The 14,952-nt window shown below is 35.7% G+C and overlaps 2 protein-coding genes and 1 pseudogene across 6 annotated transcripts; 2 read left to right on the forward strand and 1 right to left on the reverse strand.

Moving 5' to 3' along the window:
* The first annotated feature begins 513 nt into the window (after window positions 1–513).
* Window positions 514–6,481, forward strand: LOC107639674 (receptor protein kinase-like protein ZAR1). 3 transcript variants are annotated; one of them, XR_015881382.1, is made up of 3 exons: window positions 514–2,430; window positions 4,840–5,801; window positions 5,896–5,989. XR_015881382.1 is itself a non-coding variant. In XM_016343224.3 (2 exons), exons 1-2 carry the CDS (start codon window positions 906–908, stop codon window positions 5,472–5,474), a joined length of 2,160 nt encoding a protein of 719 aa, XP_016198710.1. In that variant the 5' UTR covers window positions 567–905; the 3' UTR covers window positions 5,475–5,989. The 3 variants fall into 3 exon arrangements, 1 of the variants encoding a protein (XP_016198710.1); XR_015881381.1 differs by lacking the exon at window positions 5,896–5,989 and adding an exon at window positions 6,393–6,481 and having other exon boundaries at window positions 557–2,430; XM_016343224.3 differs by having other exon boundaries at window positions 567–2,430; window positions 4,840–5,989.
* A 746-nt stretch (window positions 6,482–7,227) lies between these two features.
* On the forward strand, window positions 7,228–12,703 carry LOC107636905 (protein DETOXIFICATION 44, chloroplastic-like; annotated as a pseudogene). Its single transcript, XR_015881004.1, has 11 exons — window positions 7,228–7,280; window positions 7,464–7,754; window positions 8,569–8,761; window positions 9,252–9,348; window positions 9,454–9,554; window positions 10,217–10,300; window positions 10,508–10,638; window positions 10,761–10,877; window positions 11,569–11,664; window positions 11,794–11,915; window positions 12,232–12,703. The product of XR_015881004.1 is annotated as a protein DETOXIFICATION 44, chloroplastic-like (transcript).
* Window positions 12,704–12,833: 130 nt separating this feature from the next.
* Window positions 12,834–14,952, reverse strand: LOC107637982 (uncharacterized). Of its 2 annotated transcripts, none has more exons than XM_016341196.3 (2): window positions 14,784–14,952; window positions 12,834–14,527 (listed from the first exon to the last, which is right to left on the reverse strand). In XM_016341196.3, exons 1-2 carry the CDS (start codon window positions 14,804–14,806, stop codon window positions 13,483–13,485), a joined length of 1,068 nt encoding a protein of 355 aa, XP_016196682.1. In that variant the 5' UTR covers window positions 14,807–14,952; the 3' UTR covers window positions 12,834–13,482. The 2 variants fall into 2 exon arrangements, with proteins under 2 accessions (XP_016196682.1, XP_020977109.1); XM_021121450.2 differs by having other exon boundaries at window positions 12,834–14,524; window positions 14,784–14,924.

The raw sequence follows: 14,952 nt of genomic DNA on the forward strand, positions 1-14,952 counted from the left end.
GAAAAAAGAGTAAACCACCAGCACTCATTAACATGTTATTAAAAATTTAAATATTCACAAAATGTTTTTGAAAGATAAAATAGCGAAAACATTCTGAAAAATTTTAAAATTTGAATCAAAATAATTTTTAAAAGAGTCGACTTGAAAATCAACATTTTAGTAAGAGACAACGTCAGCCATCATTTTTTTCAAAATTTCCTTTTTTTATCTTCACATTCATACTCTATTCTCAGTTTTTCAACCTTCTCATACTCTATTAAATATTATATAATTTATAAGTGGATCAATATATAATTGTCAAGATGATAGTTTTTTTTTGGGTTGGCTATAAATAATACTTACTTTTATCTCTATAAAACTATGATATTCAAATTTTACAGAATTAATATATTCCCTAATTTCAATAGAAGTGACTATAATTTTCTTCTTCTTTTTTTTTTCCTTAGAGAAAATGATGCTTCACAACCAAAGTCCACAAGGCAAAACAAAAACACATTTTCAGCTCAATAGCCCACAATGTTTTATTTTAAAATATTGGTAAGGGTCACCAAATTCCAAATCTAATTATCCAATTTTTTAGTGGCAACCAAACTAAGATTCTTCTTCTTCATCATCCCTCTTGCTTCTCTTTCACTTCACTTCTGTTATCAAACATTCACTTCTTTTTTCTCTGCCCCTTCTGGCCTTCTTTCTCTGAACCTTTTTGGCGGGAATTGGACCCCACCAAATTAAAATCTCATCTTTCCCCCAATTTATTGATTTTTCTCTTTTCTCTCATAAATACTAACTACCTCCATCTCTTCTTCCGCCTCAAACTCAACCTTCACTATACCATTCCATAAACATAACGAAAGAAATACTCCACATTATTCATCCAAAACGGTGTCGTATCACTTATTTTCTAAATGAGCGTTAATCTCTTTCTCTGTTTCTTCTCTTTCTCGTTCTTCTTCATCTTTTCAATACAAACCGTTTTTTCTCTCTCCCCCGACGGCGTTGCACTTCTCACTCTAAAATCCGCCGTGGACCCCGCCGGAGCCGCTGCGCTTGCCAATTGGAACGACGGAGACGCCACTCCGTGCGGATGGTCCGGGGTCAGCTGTAGTAACATCTCCGGCGACCCTGACCCCCGCGTTGTCGGTGTCTCCCTCGCCGGAAGGGGCCTCCGCGGCTACCTCCCATCAGAGCTCGGCACACTTCTCTACCTCCGCCGCCTCAATCTCCACTCCAACGCCTTCCGCGGCTCCATCCCCTCCCAGCTCTTTAACGCCACCGCGCTCCGATCCCTCTACCTCCACTCCAACAACCTCTCCGGCGACCTCCCTCCCTCCCTCTTCTCCCTCCGCCGCCTCCAGAACCTCGACCTCTCCGATAACTCCCTCTCCGGCTCAATTCCAAACTCTCTCCGCAACTGCTCACAGCTCCAGCGCCTTGTCCTCGCCAGGAACAAATTCTCCGGCAAGATTCCGGCGACGCCGTGGCCGGAGCTCCGAGAACTCATTCAGCTCGACCTCTCCGCGAACCTCCTAGAAGGTCCAATCCCGGACCAGATCGGAGAGCTTCAATCCCTCACCGGAACCTTAAACCTCTCGTTCAATCACCTCTCCGGCAACGTTCCAGAATCTCTCGGGAAACTTCCGGTGACGGTTAGCTTCGATTTGCGAAACAACAATCTCTCCGGCGAGATTCCCCAAACAGGATCGTTTTCAAACCAAGGCCCCACGGCGTTCCTCAACAACCCTAACCTCTGCGGTTTCCCGCTTCAAAAACCGTGTTCCGGTTCGGCACGGAGCGAACCGGGATCAAGCCCCGGTCCAAAAAGGGAACGGTCCGGCTCACGGTCTAATAAAGGGCTAAGCCCCGGTTTAATTGTTCTAATCTCAGTAGCTGATGCCGCTGGCGTTGCTCTAATTGGACTCATAATTGTTTACGTTTATTGGAAAAAGAAAGACGGTTGCAACGGGTGTAGTTGTACCGGTAAGGCCAAGTTTGGCGGTGGCGAAAACGGGAAAACGCGTTTTTGCTGTTCTTTGCCATGCATGAACGTTGGGGTGCTGAAGAGTGATGATTCTGAATTGGAGGAAGGTGAGAAAGGGGAGGGTGGAAGAGGGGAAGGGGAATTGGTGGCGATTGATAAGGGATTTAACTTTGAGCTTGATGAGTTGTTGAGGGCTTCAGCTTATGTTCTTGGGAAGAGTGGGTTGGGGATAGTGTATAAGGTTGTGCTTGGGAATGGGGTTCCTGTGGCTGTGAGGAGGCTTGGGGAGGGTGGTGAACAGAGGTATAAGGAGTTTGCTGCTGAGGTTCAGGCTATTGGGAAGGTCAAGCACCCTAATGTTGTGAAGCTAAGGGCTTATTATTGGGCACCTGATGAGAAGCTCTTGATCAGTGATTTCATCTCTAATGGCAATTTGACCACCGCTCTTAGAGGTTGGTTACTTACTTACTTTCACTTTTTTAGCGCTTTGTTTTTTTGGTTCATGTGTTACTTTCTTAGCTTCATTTTGGGTTATTGATTTCAATAATATGCTGCATTTAGGAGTAGAATTCTGTTATTTCTACTTAATATTTGGTTGGAACCATAGTTGGTAAAAGATGCTATTATAATTATTAGTATCTCTTATTTGATGTGATTTTATTTTAAAAATGGGAGAAAATAAAAGTAAACTATATATAAAAAAGAATTTGTCAGTGTCGCTGTCTCGGAACTCTCTAGATTTGTGTCCTCATACAAATTTTAAATACCACCTAAGATCTCATTTAGTAATGAGATGTCCAATGTCAAATAACGGAAATAAGTAGTCACCAAAAAAAAATAACGGAAATAAGTACAATTCCCTTTCTTTATCTCTTGTGGTAGAAGTAGAACAGGGTTTGACCTTCATTTTTACTCTTGCCTTCTATAATGAAGTAGCTGACTTTGCGGTAAAGAGTGCGGAAAGTGTTGTAGGCAATAGAGTGGTAACGATAATGATATTGTCAACAGAATGACAATGATAGCTAATGATAGGTACTTTCCTGAAATGAAATTTGGATCTGATTAGGTGGTGTAATATAAAAATCTTCCTTAGATATAATCCTTATTGTTATTTTAATAATATTATCCTGGTAAGTACCTTTTTTAAATTTTATTTTATAAACCTTGTAGTTTATTTTAGTTGTTGTCTTTGAAATTAACCAGAAATTATTTGAGATTTATTTTTCTCTTTGACATTCTACATATTCTGTAACTTGTGTTTAGAGAAGGATTTTTTTGCTTTTTAAATTTCATATGTTTAATAATTCCCATTAACTTTTGCCTTCTCTATAAAGGATTGTTAGAACTAAGTACTAAATTTAGTGTGTTTCAAAATAATTATAAAATCGGAAAAATACTTCCATGCAGATAACTACAGACACTACGTATCAGAGTTTTGTCTGTTTCATTGTGGGGACAATTGACCAAAATGGTTTATTGACTAGTGCAAACGAGCAATTTTAAATTTCAATTTGTCTTTGATAGAAATAAACAAATTGGAAATTAACAATTTGTCTTTCTGCAAAGGCGAGCATATTATTGACGAGTATTACTTTTTTTTTTTAAATTAATTTGAGGTGAGTCAGTGAGTGCGTCTAGGTGAGCAATTTAGTTGGATTATTGGTATTTATTATTGGCAATGAGCGTTGGATCCAAGAAAATGTTTGGTGAGACAACAATGCCAATTTAAATGACCTGCCTCGACGATAAAGTAAGACATTCAGCATGTGTTTGTTTGGGAAATGGGATGGTACTGGTATTCATGTTTGGGACCATGAACTTCTAGATTTCTAAGAACTAGTATTTGCTTTATTGCATACATCTTGTCTATATTGAATATGCATTTTACAAATATATACTTAATATAATCTTAAAACATTATTAATGAAAGCGAATAATTATAGATATTTCATTATTTTTAAGCATACATTAAATACGCTTTAAAATCATGCAACTATTTTTTGAACATCAAGACCTTTATGTCATTCTCAGCACATGAGGCCATTTAGGCAAACCAAAACTGGTTGAAAGCAGGCAGTTTCACACGTCAAAACCATTTTTCAAGCAGCAGTGATACTGATGAAACTTGAGGACCACATCTGGTTTTTTAAAATTAAATGTCAGTGGCTTTATAATATATTTATTAATTAAAAAGATAGCTGTAGTAGTCTAGATGATGGTTTATATGTTTTTTACATTGGATAGTGCACCTTATCTTTCTCAAGCCTTGTGTCTGTTGACTTTAAAGTTTCGTGGTTGGTTAGGAGTGAGGACTTTGGATCTCTTTTTCATGCGTATATTTTTAGTTTTTCATACACACAATACAGTATCTTTCACAGTAAGTTTATTTAAAGTGCTTTGTTTCTGTAGTTTGAAAATGAACTTACAAGTTTGTGCCGCTTTTATGCCATTATTTTATAATGGGATTTCCTAGTATTTGGTCTAATGGCACAGTTGAACCTCCAACTCTGTTGACTCACCGAAAAAAAAATGCTTTTTCTTGTTAAATTATTAATCATTTTGGCTTCTACAAGATTGTTTTCCTACTCATTGCTTCGACTCTTCTAACTTTCTGTTTACACTTTACAACAATGATGTCTGATGTATGATTTAAGATACAACAATAACAACCTGTTATTGATAACTTACACCTCAAGATTCATTCTATAAAGACCGTTTGTATGAAATTCTCTCTTTGTACCCAACAGCATAAATTTTCAATTGCAATTAGGGAAATAAACTATCAAGATAACTCAATCTCCATTTGCATTCTGTAAATAGATTGAATTTTCAGCTACAAATAATCATATTTCTTCATGTAGGGAGAAATGGTCAACCAACTATGAACCTTCCATGGTCAACCAGGCTGAGAATTGCCAAAGGAGCAGCCAGGGGTTTGGCCTATCTCCATGAATGCAGTCCTAGAAAATTTGTTCATGGTGACATCAAGCCCTCCAACATTCTCCTTGATGGGGACTTCCAACCCCGAATTTCTGATTTCGGCCTTAACCGGTTGATCAGCATCACTGGCAATAACCCCTCCAATGGTGGCTTTATGGGAGGAGCTCTTCCTTACTTTAAGCCATCACAAACAGAACATACTAACAACTACAAGGCCCCTGAGGCCAAAGTTCCAGGCAGCAGACCAACCCAGAAATGGGATGTATATTCATTTGGAGTCGTGTTGCTCGAATTGCTTACTGGGAAGTCCCCTGATTCTACTCCTGCCCCATCAACTTCTATGGAAGTTCCTGATATGGTGAGGTGGGTGAGGAAAGGGTTTGAACAAGAAAGTCCGCTATCCGAAATGGTTGATCCTCCTTTGCTTCAAGAAGTGCATGCCAAAAAGGAGGTACTGGCTGTGTTTCATGTAGCATTGTCATGCACTGAGGGAGACCCTGAAGTCAGGCCTAGAATGAAAACTGTGTCTGAGAATCTAGAAAAGATTGGATCATAGTGTTCTAGTGTTTATCAGCTGAAAGCTATGATGTGAGACCGAGATTGGAATTTCCAATTTATACACACAATGAAGATTCAATTCAATTCAGTCCCATGATGGACTTTTGTGATTGCATTCGGAGGATTTTCTTGTTGGGGCATCAAGATTGTGCTGCTACCCTTCAGTCTCTTGGACTATGCCCTCATGGTCTTACCTTTTTGGTTTTGAAGTGAAGCATTTGTTTAAGAGGTGTCAGTATCGCTAGTCTCTGTCTCCCCTCAACTTATTCTTTTTGGTAAAAGATCAAGGAAGTTGTTAGAAGGATAGCTATAACGGAAATGTTTGGTAACCAAAGAAAATCAGCCAAAAACAGCCATAACTTGCCTTATTTAGCATTCATTAATTGTTGCGATAATTAATTAATGCTAAATAAGGTAAGTTCTGGCTGTTTTTTTTGTCTACCTAGCATTACCTGTCATTACTTGGATTGGCTAATTCGGATGTGGTAATATAGAGAATATAAATTTTACACTATATGATATGAATAACATAATTCCTTTTTCTTTTTCCCTCTCGAAACAGTTAATATAACAAAGATAATCTGCATTAATTCCTATACTGAATTTAACTTTTTTAATTGTTGGAGATAAATTGAATATAAATATAGATTAGACTTTGGGCCATATATGTAACCATGTAGGGTCCGGTCCGTTATTTCCCTTGTTAAAAACAAAAAGATGTCGGAAAGTTCTACATTAACCTCGTTGAACACTTAGTTTTAGACATTTACATTTCCCACGACCGAAAAAAAAAGATATTTACATTTCTTATCTTATCTCCTCTATTTATGTTTTTTTTCTTGCCAAAAAAGTTTGGAAACTTCAATTTAAAAATGACAATTTAATTGTGTTGGATGTGGATCCAAAGATGTCCAAGCTTAACCAATTTATCGATACAAATATGTTGAGTTCTTCAGAAACAAGACTTAAAAGTAATCAAACACTTGACCAAAAAAAAAAAAGTAATCAAACAGTCCCTAATCACAATGGAAAAAGCTGCGCATGACTAGGGCGAAAAAACTGATCGAAAAGGTTGAACCAGTTTCTAATTGAATATTTTGTATTCGAACAAATTATTTTTACTCACTAATATTTAGAATGTTAATAAATTTATTTATAAAAAAATAAGAATAATTTTATATTTATAAAAAATAAATTTTAATTGACAAAACTACTTAAAACCTAAAATATATTCAAAATTTTTAAATTATTCTCCTAAATTAACTTATCCTATCTTAAATTTCTAACTTTTTTTAATTGTTATCACCTAAATTTTTTTCCATCTAATTCTCATCACATCTATCATTACTGCCACCACTATTGCTGCCACCGCCACAATCTTTAACCATCATTTTACCACAACTATTGATGATAACTTTCAATAAGAGTTATTGTTATTTTTAAAACCGTCTATCTTTTTTGTTATATAAAACTATCAATATTTTCTATTATTTGAAATATTTTATTTTTAAGAGTTTAGTCTAATTTAAATTATTAATATTTTTATTATTTTTAAAAATATATTTTTAAGAATTTAATCTAATTTTTTATATTTATAAATATATAGTAAATAAAATGATTTACAAGATATAATTTACTTATCTTATTTACCGCTTAAACTTTTTTTTTAGTGACCACCGCTTAAACTAAATAAGAGTGCATGACGTATTTTTGTAATAATTTTTAAAATTATTTATTTCAATACATAATAGATGGCGGAACCCATTAACAAGTTGACACTTAACAATCATTTGAGGCCCAAGCAGTACATGGCCCCACCAAATACATATTTATTATTGCTTTTATTTATTTTTTGCGACAGAATAAAATTACGTGTCCATTAAAATGAAAAAATAAAATGAAAATGAAAATAAATATATTGTTATATACCCGTTATTCACTGCATTACATTTCCGTCACATTTGGTTCTTCATACTGTGTAGTGCAGGTGCTTCAAGGCATCTTCTCAATGTCACCGCTTTCTTTGCATTCACTCTCTGCAACTTAAACCTCACCATTGCTATCATCCACCATTCAAATCTCCTACTTTAATCCCAAAGCCTTATCATTGCTTTTCTCGCATTCGAATCCGAATCACACCAAAAGCTTCTTCGAAGAACAACTGTGCCACCACCACCACCACCACCAATGATTCCTTTGAAACTAGCTCCCTTGAAGATGAATCTTCTCGCAATTCGTCTTCCTCGGATGATTCCTTTGCTTTTCTTCGTCGATTCGGGTACTGCTTCAATTGAGTTACTATCAGAGCTGGATTTTTTTCCTTTTCTTTTTTCTATTTTTTTTTGGGCTTAGTTTATGCGTAATTGGGGCTTAAAAGTGTGTTTCTTAGTTTATGCGTAATTGGGTGGAAGAATGGATTTTTTTTCCATGTAATATAAATCAGGGAATGCTTTTTTACAACTTCTCTGTAGAACTATTGAGTAAAATCTCAGTTGGAAGCAATCTTACTTTAGGTTGAATCATGAAAGTTCAATTTGCTTCTCATAGGCTTGTTCTCTGTTACACAGTTGCAGATTCATTACTTTTGTTTTCTTAATCTATTTTAAAAAGCAGTCATTGCATTTTTCTTTTAAGCCATTCTTTTTATTCTATATAGTGGTGCATAACTTTTTTGATGAATTAACGTCAATATTGCACAATAATAAAAGGAACTGAATTTCATTTCCAAATCCATGTTCAATTCTAATAGACATTTGATAGTTCTTGTTACTAATTCTTAAATTTAAGGGTGAGAACCTTATTATAACACCAATATCATTATGTACTAGTTACCTTTCAGTTAATTAATTATGTTGCCATCCACTTCAAGAAATATATTGACAATTAGTCAATCAATGTAAACTTACTTTTTCTTGCTTCAAATTCCCTGTCATCAGTCATTATATGCATAACAAGAGATTTTTCTATGTCCCTGTATTTCTTTTCCCCTTTTAGTTGGTCTGAGCTTAATAGAAATAAACATTGCATTTTTGGAAAACCATTTCACGGAACATTTTGTTATCTATAATTGAACCTTACTTCTGTCTCCTTAGACTTGATAAAAATCTTATTAATATCATCTACTCCATAATCCATTTATTTTCTGTACAGGATTCCCCTATGCGTGGACCTGCTGAGAACTTTCTTATGCTAAGGGCCTTTGGCGCTCCACCAATTGTGATTCATTAGCTGCTCGAGGCACTTTTCGTGGATTTAAGGATACAAAGACGCCTCGATATGCTGTTGGCAAGTATTACATCAGTTTCTTATATAACTTCATCTTTTCTCACTCAAATTTGTTTGAAAATTAAAAATATTACCCCCGCCCCACGTGTGATACTAGATTTCCATCCTCTTCCCATGGCATTTTCTGTGGTTTACTCCATCCTTTTTAACTCCATGGTTTCTTTTCTTTTCGTAAAGTCCCTGTTTTCCTCCTCTTTTCAACAGTTTGCACTCTTAGTAAAGGCTGTGTTTTTCTATTATACTCAATGCAGGAAGAATGGAATCTTACAACACAGGCTAATAAATGAATGACAAAGCAAATAGCTTCTATGGAATATCTGTTCTCATTTTCATTTCTCGACTCTTTGCTGCATAGAAGAAGCACAAGCAGATTCTCAAATTATTTCTTTGAGTATATTTTGTTCTGTAAACTTAGGTCTGCACTTTAGTCTTGTTGATGTGAAAATTTTGCTGGATGTATTGATGGAGATTGCTTCGCTTGAATTTTCAGGTGCTGGCAACGTTCTTAATGCAATATTGGATCCAATATTAATATTCTTTTTTGGTCTTGGCATTAGTGGTGCTGCAGCTGCTACAGTGATCTCTGAGTACGTCAACAATGTGGTAAACTTAGTTTTATCTGTGCATTTTGCACACGCCCCTGAATTTATGTAATCTTCTGCATTTGACGCAATTTTTCTTTTGCTCACCAGATACTTAATTGCTTTTATTCTTCTATGGAAATTGACCGGCAATGTGCTCCTAATGCCTTTTCACTTTGATGGGAGAAAAATTTTCAGCTATCTGAAATCTGGTACCTCTTTCTAAACTAAGTCATATTGTTGGTAAGTCTGTCCATATACAGAGGAATTTTTTTTGTTTCGGTAATGATAATAAAATTATCAGAGTGGATTGAAAAAAATGTTACTAGTTCTTTCTGTACAAATGCATCGAAAATTTCAAGATGAACTTCAAATTTGCATGATTATTAGCTTTATAACTAATCAGCTTAACATGAGTTCAGGGATCAATAGTTTCAGTTTTTCTTGCTTTCATGCTTTGAATGGATAGTGTATTCTATTTGTGGTTTTGTATTTCTTGTTACTGTTGGCTATAGATTTTACATGTAGCTTCAAGTTGGATTGAGCATTTTAATGACTAGTAAACTGGAACGAGAATTTCGAGAAACTGGAAGGATTTGCTGATAGGATCAGATATGATTGACTGATTTGAAAATTACGATCCCATAGAGTTCATTTTTCAAGAATATTATGATCGCATTGTTCTTGAAAGGGGAATTTGATTGAATTTATAATTTTAACAGGGCTTTTGTGTCTGTTCACACATTATAATGTGTATTTTGTACTTTTAGTCACGAAATATGGTTTTTGTTTTCTTAACTCTAACTGGATCGAAGACATAACCGAGCTAATTAGGCAGTTAGTTTTACTTTGACTGTTGCATTTTGTATTGTAGGTGGTCTTCTTATCGGCAGGACTGTGGCTGTGTTTCTGACTTTGACACTGTCAACCTCTATGGCAGCTAAGCAGGGCCCTATACATGATCAAAACATATCTCTCATTAGTTTATCATATTCAGTTTCCAAGACACAAATGAATCCAGTCGAATAAAGTTTTATTTTATAATTATGAACTGCATTTGTTTATTTCATGGACATTTGGGGGCATTCCCTGACCAAGTAAACAAGCAGGTTGGGTATGGTCAAGTTTTAAGACTTTTTTCTCATAAGCCAAAGTCTTTTCAAACTTCTAAGCGGGGCTCAAAATGATGTCCTGTTATTGTGTAATATGGCATTTATTTTACAGACACTTCTTGCCAGCAGTTACTCGCAGGGAAATTACGAGCAAGCACGCCTCATTACATATAGAGTATTACAGGCGATTGATTATTGCCACCAGTAACTTACTTTGTTCTTACTTGCTTAGTTAAATGATATTGGAACTTGTACACAGATCCATCCAGAATTCGTTTCACCTACTCTCTTTTATGTGTCAAGCAGATTGGTTTAGGAACAGGAATTACTTTGTCCGTGATCTTATTCTTTGGGTTTGGATCATTTTCTAGCTTATTTACCACAGACTTGGAAGTTCTGGGTGTTGCTCGGTCAGGCATATTGGTAAGAAATAACAATTCTTGTTGACTTGGATTGATTTAAAAGTCAAAGCAACGAGTCTGCAGAAGTTGAAGTCTGTGTCTAAGTCAGGTCCTTAACACCAAGTAAAAATTGTAATCCAGTTCAAGATATTAATTGGAGAGCATCTTTTTCTAGCGACATCCATTTTCATGCAAAGCATAAGAATCAACTCTTTTTTGTTTCCCTTCTTTTCCTCCCAAATAATGGAGCATCACAAACAATTTATCTTTTAAGGTTACTTAGTGATGATGAATGTATAATCTTATATCTTAGCTAGATTATCTTCAGGATTTTCTTTTTCTTTTTTCTTTTTGGGAGGTTAGACTTGACATTAACTGACCAGTATAAATTGTTGTGAAGTGTTGAGCTCCACTTAAATAAGCAAATGGTTTATTGTTGGTTGGCTAATAACTGAAGGTTCATTTTGTTGTATGGTTATATATTTGTAACATCAGACTATCGCGACTCTAGTATTGATGAATCATACCTTGCATGACAAAAGCTTCTTGGACTGATTGAAATATAATATCTTATTTTTAGCTGGGCTAAGTTTCAGCGTGGCTATTAAATGTCTACTCAGCTATTATATTATGCATGATCTTCCTTTCTGTCTGTGGATGCATGTATGTATCAGTAATGTTTGAAATATCTGAAATTTAATCATACTGTGCAGTTTCTGGCTGGAACTCAACCAGTGAATGCTTTGGCATTTGTCATTGATGGGCTTTACCATGGGGTATCAGACTATGGTTACGCTGCGTACTCAACGGTAATTGTAAAACCTGATGATTACAAATACTTAAAAGTCTCATGACTAATTTTGCTTTATATATTTTTCTCGTTGTTTGTTCCCTCCTCTATCCTTACATTTTGTTTCTTGGGTTTCGTTATGGGGTAGATGCTGGTTGGACTAGTTTCTTCAATGTTCTTGCTGGTAGCTGCTCCAGAACTTGGACTTCCTGGAGTCTGGGCAGGGTTGTTTCTCTTCATGACTATGCGTGTTCTCGCTGGAACATGGAGGTAGATATTTGCCACTGACACATCTAATTCATTATTATGGTGACAGTTGGGACACTTTTTGTTGGTTGTTATGACTCACTATACCCCCCATATTGGCACCCTTGCACCAAAAAGAATCCCAGCATGCTTTAGAGGGAACACGTGTGATATGGCATGCTGTCACATGTATGAAAATGTCTTGCAACTTTTTTTTTAGAGTTAATCTTTTTCATAGTCCTACTCTTATAGCTAGAGCTATAAGCAGACTTGAGAAAACTTTAGAGGGAATTATGGAAAATGATTTAAACATAAATAATTTAAACACATGTTTTGATAGGTTGAGCAGCAAAAATGGCCCGTGGAGTATGGTCTGGTATAAAGATGGCGGTGGAGACTGACTGAAATTATTTTGAAGTCATCCAGTATTCAAAGTTTTCAACTTCCATAATCAGGTGAAAAGGCCAATTTTTGAATGGCCAGAGCATGATCAAGAGCTCTATGTTGTGAAAAATAGGCCTGATTTCCATACCCTTGCAATTGGATATAATACATAACTGTGTAGGACTAGAGCAAGTTATTGGAATGTTGCTGATACAACTAGATAGAATTTATACAGTTTCCAAAGAAGTACACAGAGGGAGAGAACAAGTCATAGAAGAAATTTGTATTTTTTAGGAGATTGCAGAGTCTTTTGTTTAGTATTCGTAGGGAAAGGCAACCTTGCATATTTGTGACAATTTATGCATTCTTTTTCTTTTGATATATGATTCTTCTAAGTGGAATACAGTCCTTTGTATTGTTCAAGTCAATAATTTTCACATTACTAAACAATCAATTCTGGAAATATAGAAGAAAGAAGTGGTTTGCAATTTTACGTATTTTATGTTTGAAGTTGAAGTACATACATGTTCAAATCCTCAATTAACACGAGAGATCTAATTTTCACATAAAATGGCACTAGTTCAACATTTATAGCTTAATGCATAGTTCTTACACAGTATATAACTATATATAGTAATTGAGATGTGCAAAAAGATACAAACTAGGCCTTATTTGAATAATTATAATGGGGGACAAAAACAACATCACGCATTAACCCTACCGAAATGAAAAAAAAAAAAGAGAACTAAAAGTACATTACGCATTAACTCTATCATTATGAAATACGGAAAACAAATATTGGGAGCTAGACCCCCTATGTGAAAAGCACACAAGAAACTATAATCATGATCTACTTCCATGTCGGCAAACAGTATATTGTACAGGTGTTCAGACAAGTAACCACCCAGATGGATTTTGCAGATGTTGTGAAATATCAGAACACCTCTTACTCTATTCAGAGCTACACCCAGACTCTGAATTTCCATGATTTTTTTTTCTCTTGCAATTTAGAGTCTCTAGTATTATTGATATTCAAAGTCTCATTTTCTGACACTTTTACAATTGATCCAAAAGTATCACTCGTAACTAAATGATTACTTCTCTGCATAGAATGATTTTTTGAATCTCCTAATTATATTGGTTGCTTCATTCTTGCAATCACTAACATCATATTACTTATGTGAATTGACCAATTTGTGACTGAACATTACTTACCTTGGAGCACTTGCTTGCAAAACTGTAGAATTTCTGCAAGTACTTCCTCCATATCTTTTGTCGGAATAGATGCCTCAGATTTGAGATTGCTGAACTGCTCATACTTTGGATTACTGTTTGGTATCATAGGATTACTGTTTGGAATCATATTATGCAAGTATCCAAAGCAATGGTTTGTGCAGCTCAACTCATTGCAGGATTTGTAATTTTCCACTTCACTCTTCCCCATAATCCCCTGTTCAGTAGCATCACAAGAGTTATAATCAGCTCCTATATTTACAGCCATGCACATAGAATCCTCAAGCATGTAATTATTACACTCTTCAACTATACCAGAGTTCTTCAAAACCTTCTCTAACTCTCCTTCCAGTCCTTCACTTCCTCCAGCAACTTCATCCTTTACATACTTAAAAGGCCCTTGAAGAATTCCTTCCTCACATTCCATCTCCAATAATTCATTTACCTCAGAAAACTTGAGTTGTTCTTCGAGACCCATATCAAGATTCCCCTCCAACCCGTCAACTTTTGCAGCATCACCACCATTCAAAGTATCTATATAGGTTCCACTTGGTGATTTCTGATCAAATCCTGTACTACTAGATGATCCATTAGAACTTACTAATTCTATGCCATGATGGTGAGGGAAGTTCAAACGAGCGCTAGGGCCATACATGGTCCTTGCTGCTTCATCATAAGCAAGAGCAGCTTCAAGTGCAGTAGAAAAGGTTCCAAGCCAAAGCCTGTTTGATTCTTCACCAACACGCTTGCTATGGATAGGTTTGCGGATTTCTGCAACCCATTTGCCCCAAATCCTCTGCCTCACACCCCTGAACTTGCAATCATAATTCTGTGGTCCACCTTTGCCTTTCATACATCCTTTTTTCGATCCCTTTGCAGGAACCTTGTGAATCACTTCAACCTCATCTCCTTCACTGATTAGTTGTTGTTGCTGTTTATTGTACTCCTTCCACTTCTCAAGAGTACTCTCTACTGAGTCACTTCCTCCACTGCGTCTCCTGCGCGATCTCCTATTTCTACTGCAAACAAAACCAAAATTCTGTCAACTTCGTTCAACTCCTTAAAATAGTTTGTTAATAAAGCATAAGAATTCATATATAGAAACATGTAAGAATTATAAAAAGGAAATTCTCCAACCACAATGAAACATTAATTGAAAACTACTAAGAAGATAAAAGAAACGATGGAACAAAGACCACAGCTAAAATAATTCAACAGAGAAGAAACTAGTTAAAGTGTAATGAAAACATTGAAAAATCAGAAAAAACTACTGACCTAGGAATAGTTTCAGTCTTCATGTGCTTTGAAATTGCTACTGAAATATGTAGTTCAAGATTTTTTTGGTGGTGATGATGCGTGACATTCCGATGTAATAGTGTGTAAGGGTTTTTGAGAGGTTTTGAGTATTTGTATTGTATCTGTATGTAGTCGGTTTGTATGTAGT

Source organism: Arachis ipaensis, chromosome B4 (genome assembly GCF_059453495.1).
Source record: "Arachis ipaensis isolate K30076 ecotype BB chromosome B4, ASM5945349v1, whole genome shotgun sequence".
Lineage (NCBI taxonomy): Eukaryota > Viridiplantae > Streptophyta > Magnoliopsida > Fabales > Fabaceae > Arachis > Arachis ipaensis.

Bases quoted from the DNA above. Each gene is read 5' to 3' on its own strand.
- LOC107639674 (XM_016343224.3), top strand. From the start codon at position 906: ATGAGCGTTAATCTCTTTCTCTGTTTCTTCTCTTTCTCGTTCTTCTTC. The intron at 2,431-4,839 runs GTTGGTTACTTA...TTCTTCATGTAG, and splicing joins TTTGACCACCGCTCTTAGAG to GGAGAAATGGTCAACCAACT.
- LOC107637982 (XM_016341196.3), bottom strand. From the start codon at position 14,806: ATGAAGACTGAAACTATTCCTAG. The intron at 14,528-14,783 runs GTCAGTAGTTTT...TTTTGTTTGCAG, and splicing joins AAGACTGAAACTATTCCTAG to TAGAAATAGGAGATCGCGCA.